At 38.2% G+C, this 9,177-nt stretch overlaps 1 protein-coding gene across 1 annotated transcript; it reads left to right on the top strand.

Annotated features, from left to right (window-relative positions):
* The first annotated feature begins 483 nt into the window (after positions 1-483).
* On the top strand, positions 484-8,411 carry LOC106475334 (sal-like protein 1). Its single transcript, XM_013936023.2, has one exon. The coding sequence runs from the start codon at positions 614-616 to the stop codon at positions 5,009-5,011; it is 4,398 nt and encodes a 1,465-aa protein (XP_013791477.1). The 5' UTR covers positions 484-613; the 3' UTR covers positions 5,012-8,411.
* The last annotated feature ends 766 nt before the right edge of the window (positions 8,412-9,177 follow it).

Raw genomic sequence — 9,177 nt, 5'->3', positions numbered from 1 at the left:
AAAAACCCAACAAACTCCTTATAATAAATGAAATTAGATATGGCCGTATATATATCTGTAAGATATATATATATATATATATCTGTGGTTCAACTTCATCTTATGATTAATTTTATGTAAAAAAGCAAGCATATATAATATGCTGGTTTGCTTCTTAAACAAAGTCAGTGAAATCTGGAACTTTACCAAACATTTTATTTTATTTGTTGTTTGTTATTAAGAACAAAGTCACACATTGGGCTATCTGTGTTCTGCCTACTGCGGGTATAGAAACGCGAATTTTAGCGTTATATGGTGCGCTGCGACAACTCTGAGCAGTTTTATAAAAACAAAATAATTTTTGGGGTCTAGTAAAATCATTTTTAGACCAATGTTTGCTCCATTTCGTGTTCATTTTGATACATTTTTTATTGTTATCTTAGTAATTTTTGAACGTTTTGTTTCTTTCAGAAACACCAACTGATGGAGGAATAGGTGATGCTCATGTGTGTGGAAAATGTAGAGGCGAGTTTATTGAACTTTCTGATTTTCTTAACCATAAGAAAACTTGCACAAGAAAACGATTAGTGTATGTCATCGGCGATGAAACAGTTGATATCCTCCTTTAAACGGAATGGATAGTCCTGTTTCCGGATGTGGTGCATCATCTGTGGAGCTAGTTGAAGAACAGGGTTTCATTCGGAAACAGTCAGAGAACATTATGAGCAGTGCAAATGAGCTTTGCTATGAAAAAGTGGACTCGTCCGATAGCGATGACCTTCCTAGTTTGGTAATGAGTAAGGGTCAGTTTAGTGTGTGTGCAGACGACTTATCGGGAGAATTGGATAAAAACCTCGATGGCGTCCTTAACCTCTCGAATAATTGCAAAGACACTTTGAACAAGAATCTCAACAGTTATTCCACGTCTCTTATCACTAGCCTACCTCAGTCGTTACTGTATTCTCAGTACTTGCCTGATACTAATGTTACCTTGGAAACTCTGCAAAACACGAAAGTTGCAGTGGCACAGCACAGCTCTTCCAACAGCAAGAACCAAACCACTGAGTTGGCTGCCCTGCAGTCCGCTTTGTATACTTTACAGCAGCAGCAACTTATGCAGCTTCAAATCATCCAGCAACTCCAATCTCAACTAACAGGGGGATCGGCAAATCTTCCACCTGTCACAGTTCCTCTACCTCCACTAACTGGACCTTTAGCAGTGACTTCTTCACAAAGTAGTGAAAGTACTTCAAATAATCTGACCACTGCAACAACAACAACAACTTCTTTGTTATTTAAGCAATCTCCTTCTGTGCATGGGACAACACCTAGCTCTTTGGAGACTTCCAAATTAAATATTGGTAATCCAGCATCTGATGGTACCAGTCAGGAAATAGATTCTTTGCAGCAACCATTGGTTCCTCCGCCACCTCTTCCTCATGAACCAAATACACTAGAACTACTTCAGAGGCACACAGAACAGGCTCTTCAAAATACAATGTCAGGAGGATCTTTTCTATTGAATGGAGTCATTAGCTATAGTAATGAGGACGAACTTTGTAAAATGCGCAAGGGAAAGCTGTCTAATGTGACTGCCATTGATGGGAAACCTCTTTCTGGACAGGATGATTCTTTCTTTCGACATCGATGTCGATTTTGTGGTAAGGTGTTTGGAAGTGATAGTGCTTTGCAAATTCACATTCGGTCCCACACTGGTGAAAGACCATTTCGTTGTAACATCTGTGGGAATCGTTTCTCAACGAAAGGAAATTTGAAAGTTCATTTTCAGAGACACAAGTCGAAATATCCACACATTGAAATGGACAGTAATCCATTCCCTGAACACCTTGATAAACTTTATCCACCAATTGAGCCACCCTCTGGCCAGCAACGAATGAGTCCTGTATTACAAGAAATGTCTAACAGTTGTAGCTCACAACCTCCTTTGTTGGTGCCACAAATAGCATCATTGCCACAATCTCAACGAGAAGTGAATGGGGAGCATCAACAGGTTCCCTCTTCCAATGATTTAGAAAACAGACCTACTACCTCACAAGAGGAAGAGCTTTCAAATGAAGAAAAAAGTTTATCTTTTCATAAAATTGCAAATCCTCCAAACAGAACAGGCGAAGGCCCAGAGGAGCCCGAGCTTGATATTCCACTGGAAAAAGAGGAAGAAATACAAAATGAAGAAGACCAGGAGGAAATTGAACAAAATCGTATATTAAGTCCTGAACCATCAACGTCACAGAGTCCTATTGGCGGAGAAGAAGAAAAAAATGATGCAGAGATGAAAGATCATGAAGAACTAAAAACCCCACCTTTTCATGTAGGATGTACTTCAGTTCCACCTTCTATTATCCCTCCTTATCCTCCTTTTTTAAGTACTATGGCTGCATCATATCCTACTTTATTTCATCCATCATTTTCTCCTGCATTACCTCCTTTCAGCCTGCATTCATTAACTACTACCTCTACTACACATGCATTAACTCCAACTGCTACAACTTTAGATGACTCTAACATTACTAATGATCCTGTATTTTATCAAGATTTGCTTCCTAAACCCGGAAGTACAGACAGTAACTGGGAGTCACTCATGGAAATCACAAAGCCATCAGAAACATCCAAACTGCAGCAGCTTGTGGACAATATTGAACATAAGCTCAGTGACCCTAACCAGTGTGTCATTTGCCATCGTGTTCTAAGTTGTAGGAGTGCTCTACAGATGCACTATCGTACTCATACTGGTGAAAGACCCTTTAAATGCAAAATATGTGGTCGGGCATTCACAACAAAAGGTAATTTGAAGACTCACATGGGCGTTCATAGGGTAAAGCCGCCATTACGGGTGCTTCATCAATGTCCAGTATGCCACAAGCAATTTACGAATTCTCTTGTATTACAGCAACACATTCGGATGCACACTGGTGAGCCTACTGATATGAGTCCAGAACAGATTATGGCAAATGAAATTAAAGCTCCAGCTTCTTTTCCTGCTCCTTTTCCAAGACCCATATTACCATTAAATTTCACAAACCAGAATAATTTTTCTCACTCAGTACAAACATCAATCTCTCTCCCTCATTCTCATCCTTCTACTCCATCGAGCTCTCCAGGAGCTGCTGTGATTTCACCTTCTATTCAAGATTTAACAAAGCACACGAATAGTGTTATAAAAGCTGTCAGTCCTCCTACAGATGATCAGGAAGAAGAATTATTAGAAGATGAAGGGTGTTCTCAAGAAGAAACTCTACCAACTCAGCCAGTGATTGATGAAAATGTCAAGGTAACTTCAGATTTATACACAGTGACCTCAACAGGCACAGTCACAACTACTTCAATCTCTTCTTCACATTCATTAGTGTCTTTGCCTTTAATCAGTGATCGACCTCTTTCTTCCTCTATCTCACTTACCAGTTCTTCTTTGGCAGCATTAGAGAATCATACCAAGAGTATTTCTACATCAATATCTCAACCTCTTTTTGCACCTTTTGGAATGGGCATTCCTTTGGGTTACTTTCCTCGTTTTGAAAATCCACCAGTTTACCTTCCTAGATCTCAAACATCTCTAGAAACTTCAACAAATAATAATCCTCAAGTATTAGTACCACCTTACTCTCCAAACTCAATAACAAGCAAGACTACATCAGACAATTCTGGGGATGAGTGCTCAACACCTGGGTCCGTGAGGAAGTTGGAATCTCCTTCTATAGTATCCACCCCAATATCATCTTCCACAACTGTACCACCAAGCGTCATCACTACTATGGATCAAGAAACTGAAGCTCTAGATCTAACGCCAAAAACCTCAATGTTGTCGAGTAGTACATCTCCTTCTCCATCTGAGATGGCCACTCATAGTTTTACTTCATCTGTTGGTGGACTGCCTTTTGCTCCTCATCTAGGAAGAATGAATACAACATGTAAGATTTGTTTTAAGACTTTTGCTTGCCAGAGTGCCCTTTCGATTCATTATCGTAGTCACACAAAAGAGCGTCCTTTTAAGTGTGACTTCTGTGACAGACGTTTCTCTACTAAAGGTAACATGAAACAACATATGCTGACACATAAAATCAACGATTTACCATCACAGCTTTTTACTACCTCTCCAACCCTGACAACAACGACATTGAACAATAGTAATACAACTAATACTACAACTGTGAGTAATACTACAACTACAAGTTTTGAACCCAAGACATCTAGCCATTCACACAAACGACCAGTGTCAGAAAACAATACCGCTGTTCAACCTCTTCCCAAACGATCACCAGGAATGGCCAAACACACATGCCATGTATGTCTAAAGCCTTTTTCAAGTGCAAGCGCAATTCAAATTCATATGCGCACACACACGGGGGACAAACCTTTCAAATGCAATGTGTGTGAGAGAGCTTTTACCACCAAAGGTAACCTTAAAGTTCACATGGGAACACACATGTGGAACAACAGCACTTCCCGAAGAGGTCGGCGAATGTCAATAGACCTGCCAGCACTCCAGATGACCCCAGCTCCTAAACCAGGAGATTTTCATCCCCATCGTCCAGACCTCTATTTTCCATATCTTCCACCAGCATACATGAATGGCATGACCACACCAAAGATGAACGAAATATCGGTCATCCAGAGTGCAGGAATGACAAATGGAAACATACCTTCTTCACTGAATATGCTTTCTCCTCAAGGATTGGCTCGAAATATCCCTCAACAACCAATGACTAACTCCACCCCAGCTAGTAATACAACATCACCTGCGTCTACTAATGGCCTGAAGACGGTAGAAGAATCAGAGAAGAAAAAGTCTCAGTCACCACAAGCACCACGTGACCTCTCTTCTCCTGGACATCAAACTATTCAGCATTCTCCACCAGCAGGAGATAGACCACCCACCTGGGGTTGGAAGATGGCATGCAACATCTGCAACAAGATTTGTGCTTCTTCCACCGAACTCGAAAATCACATCAAATCTCACTTCAAACCTAATAGAAACGAAGGGAATAATACAACAGCCGAAAATCTTGCGGCCTGATTTGTAACAATAACTGTCTCCGAGCAAGGGCAAATAACTAGCAGACTTTAGTATGTCTTGAAGAACTAGTGACACATTGACGCTCCACTGTGAAACTGGAACCTTTGTGCATCACGTTTCGTCTCGTAGTCGTTTCATGGTGCAAAAGTGAAACGTACAAATCTCTGTTACGGATGTTTCACAAAAATTTTCATCACAAATTCGCATTTTGCCATCCTCCTGCCTAACTCGGGCCTGGAGGGATGCCAGGCCAATTTTAATGGTTCCTATAATAAAACTAGTCCAGGGTATGGTGGCATTTGGTCCTATAGAGTACTAAGTCATTGTTAAATGATATGCGTAGTTTCGGCCTCTTCTTTGTATTCTTGATGAACTTTACACACAGAAAGAAGAATGGATTTTACTTAAAATAGGTGTGTGTGTACAAGAGGTACATTGATATCCATGTATGTAATGTATATTGTAAACATGATTTCATGTTAATGTTGAACGTGGAAACGTAACCTGTATTACATTAAACGTTAAAAGAAATGATGCTGTAAAGGTGGACAGTTCTGGAAAAAGCACGAGATGTTCAGTGAGAATGTAAGAAATCGCAGTGTTGTCATGTTCAGAAGTTTAAAGGTTTGTGGAGACCCGGATGGTACCATAACGCGAAAGATTTAAAAACAGTCTGAAATAACATAACAGTGTTAGGATAAATAATATTTTTTATGAGGGTAGGAGTGATGAAGTTTTGAACAAATGTAGTTTTTAAAAGTTCGTTTTTGTCACTAATCAGTGGTAAGGGTCTTAAAAATAATTGCACGGTATTAGGAAGGAGGAGTTAATATCATTAAAGTGATTGAAATGATTTATCGCAAGTAAGTTAACAAAGCTTTTTTTAAAGAAGTACAAGATTTTTGTGTTAGTCTAATCATACTTGTTTGTATACAGTGGCACTTATTGAAGTGCTTCGGAACTGGGAATTACTCACGTTCCCGCGTGCATTATGCTGACTGTTCGGTGTTGGTTTCTATCGAATCGTGGGTTCGAGATTACTAAACTCTCGCTCACCCATCCCACAACTGGAACTTGACAGTTGTGGTAGATGAGTAGGATACAAACACTGCGTGCTCAACTCAGTATTACAATCACTCACAGTGAAACTCACCTGACGAACATTGAGTCAGACAAACAGAAAAAATACGCAGTTTAAAGGAGCTACGTTGCAGTGCACTGAGCTAAAAATACTCTTTCGTTGCACTGGAAGGGAGAATGCTTTGGAAGACAGAAAACACCTTTTCGTTTTGTTTGCCCGCAGTACACGATTTTTAAAGACTGTTTGTACGTAGTTAAATTCTTCCAATTTGGAGTTTATGGTAAGCAACGTGAACTTAGCTGAAAACGATTAAAACATACAAGTCATATCAGTGTAAGTTACAACTGTCCAACTAGGTACATTTCTAAGATGTTGTTTATTTTTTTTTGGTTCCTTTTTTTCCCTGAAATTGAACTCACTGAACCTGCGAATCTACGAAAAACCTTAGTGACAGACGCCATAATCATCAAACATTTATTTCTCTGAGTGTGCAACCGATGTTTGGATTCTCACTAGACATACGAGATCAGTTAAAACAAAACAAAGCATACTCTTTAACTAGAAACCACCAACCTAAAACACTGAAGAGTTTGCATCTTGTTGTATTTATTGATATCACTTAACCTTTGGAATTTTTTCTGACCAAATGGGAAGTTACTTGGCTTGAGATTTTCAGCTTTTTTTTTTTAATCATCTCGTGCGGCTAAAAGCAGGGACTGATTTTAGTGCTGGTCTCCACAGTTTAGCGTGTGTACTATGTCTTTCACTTACACGAGTCCAAGTGACCTCAGATGACATCATTTTATTTTAAGGTTACATTTTGAAATCGCTTTTCATATCTGTACGTCTGTGACAGCCTAAGGTTCAAGAATTTTATTTTTCCATGAAATTAGTTTCTGTGGGGGGGTCGAACATTGAGGGTGTAAGTAATCCATCGTTTCGCTTCCACAGAAATCTATTGCTTATTGTTTTTGTTGCGTTAAGCTAATCTAGCTGTTATTATTATTATTATTTTAGAAACAGTATATGTTGATTGTAAACCTTACCTCAGAATTTCTGTGTCGCTCTCGGGGGCGAATTGGAATTAAAGGACCAGCCCGAGCAGTAAGTATCACGTACTGCATACTGGCTAAACATTTAAAATCAATTTCTAAAACCGAGTGAAATGCACCGGCTCACCGGTGGTCCAATCCGCCCCTGGTCGACCATACTAAACCCTGTCTAGGGGTACTATATTATGCTGGGTTGTGATTGAGCGGACTGGATTTACTCGAGTAATGTTTAATGTGTATAGTGATGATAAGACAGTTTAAAACTTTCATACATTCAGGCTGAACTATTTTGTCTTCGTCCCTCTTACGTAATACATCATTATTCCAATGAAATACCTCTAATGAAAGAAGATGTGAGAAGAAGAAGAAAAAAAAACAGTACACTGTCTGATTTCGGTAACTTGAATAATTTAACTCATTGTTCTTATATATCCTATATTCTTATTATTTCTTCTGATTTATGAAATGGGGAAGACAAAGTTGGTGATATTATAACTGTGATATGTTCTTTCCTCATTCTTATATAAATTAATTTATTATTTTTGGATCGAGCCGTATATTTGGTGATAGTAGAGGGGGCCACCTCAATCGGACATTTTTTGTTAATTCTTTAAAAATATTAAATATGTAAGAGGGTAATTAAGTCAACTTCAAATAATTTTATCCATTCTACTTCTATCAGTTATTATTAGGACTACTTTTTGAATACGAAACACAAGCATTTCAACTCACTGTAAACTTTTTTTTTTTACTATTCTTGTTTGAGGTGACCCCTGTCGAGAAATTATATATATAAACAAAATCATTCCACTGCTGAGGGGAGGTGTTGTTTGAAACTTTTGGAGACGGTCCCTGCTTTTACCATTGTGTACCCATGTGAACATTATTGCTTGTCTTTGTAAATAATGTAAAAGAAAATTGTAGGCCAATTACAACAAACGTGTTTTCAAAATGGTGATATTTTGATTTTTCAAGATTTACTGCCCCATTACAGCAATTGGAGCATCAAAAAACTCAGGAGAAAGCTATTTTTGTAACACTTGTAGCCATTTTTGGTGCTTCAACTGCTACTCTGCAGAATGTATTGCTACCAAGTAGGCATTTGTGGCATGTGATTATCTGTTCTGCTCCGTGAATTGCTACCTAGTTTCTCCTGATTCCTGCTAGTATTGTTTAGTTTCTCCTGGGAGGGATGTGTTAGATTTAGCTAGCTTTCTATTTTGTCATACCGAAGTTCAAGAACAATAAACATTTGTTTTATGAGACAATATACTGTCTAACTTGACTTCTTGTTTTTTTTTATGATCAGTTTGTTTATTAAAACACGACATTTATCAAACTAAAATAAGGCTCTTTACTATTGATTTATGAAGATAACGACGCTGATATACATAAAAATGTATTTACTGAACACCACGTGCGTCTTCCCTTTTTTATTCCAAGAACGAGACCTACATTAAATAAAAAGATTAAAATAAAATTTGTGATTAAGATTTTTGGGACTTTAACGGTTAAAACAACTTAATTCTGACAGTCGGTACAACATTAAAACAAAGTAAATTTAGTCTGGTTTGTAGCGATGCTATCGTAAGACAATGGATAATGTTACCACATACACGGTGCACTTAAAATGCCAAGGAAGTGACTGCAAAAGAAAAAAAAAGACAAACAGATATTCATGTCTGACGTTAAAAGTTGTTTGTACCATTAAAACGCTGAACCGGCTAGTAGCCAAGTGGAAGCCATCAACACGTCTTTCTTCCAAAAATAACGAATTACTTCACGGAATATAATACAAGAAGTGGTGATTGCCACTTAATTTTGCACAAAGTCAATTCTCTGAAGTAAACCAAAACCGAAACCCAAAAGGCAAATTAGAAATGATTTACGCGCACGTCACGACATGTCTGTACAATTCAAACCGGTTATGAACTTTTCACAAACTGGCTGTTATGTTTTACATAACACCAACCTAAGCACTTTAACTTTAAAAAAAATGTAAACCATTTGTTGAACTATATATTTTAGCCTTG

This window comes from Limulus polyphemus, unplaced genomic scaffold (assembly GCF_000517525.1).
Source record: "Limulus polyphemus unplaced genomic scaffold, Limulus_polyphemus-2.1.2 Scaffold8419, whole genome shotgun sequence".
In the NCBI taxonomy this organism is placed as follows: domain Eukaryota; kingdom Metazoa; phylum Arthropoda; class Merostomata; order Xiphosura; family Limulidae; genus Limulus; species Limulus polyphemus.
The sequence above is the reverse complement of the archived record's forward strand: the minus strand, read 5'-3'. Positions and strand labels throughout refer to the sequence as shown.

What these genes read in the sequence shown, in the direction of transcription:
- LOC106475334 (XM_013936023.2), top strand. Translation starts at nt 614, where the DNA reads ATGGATAGTCCTGTTTCCGGATGTGGTGCATCATCTGTGGAGCTAGTT.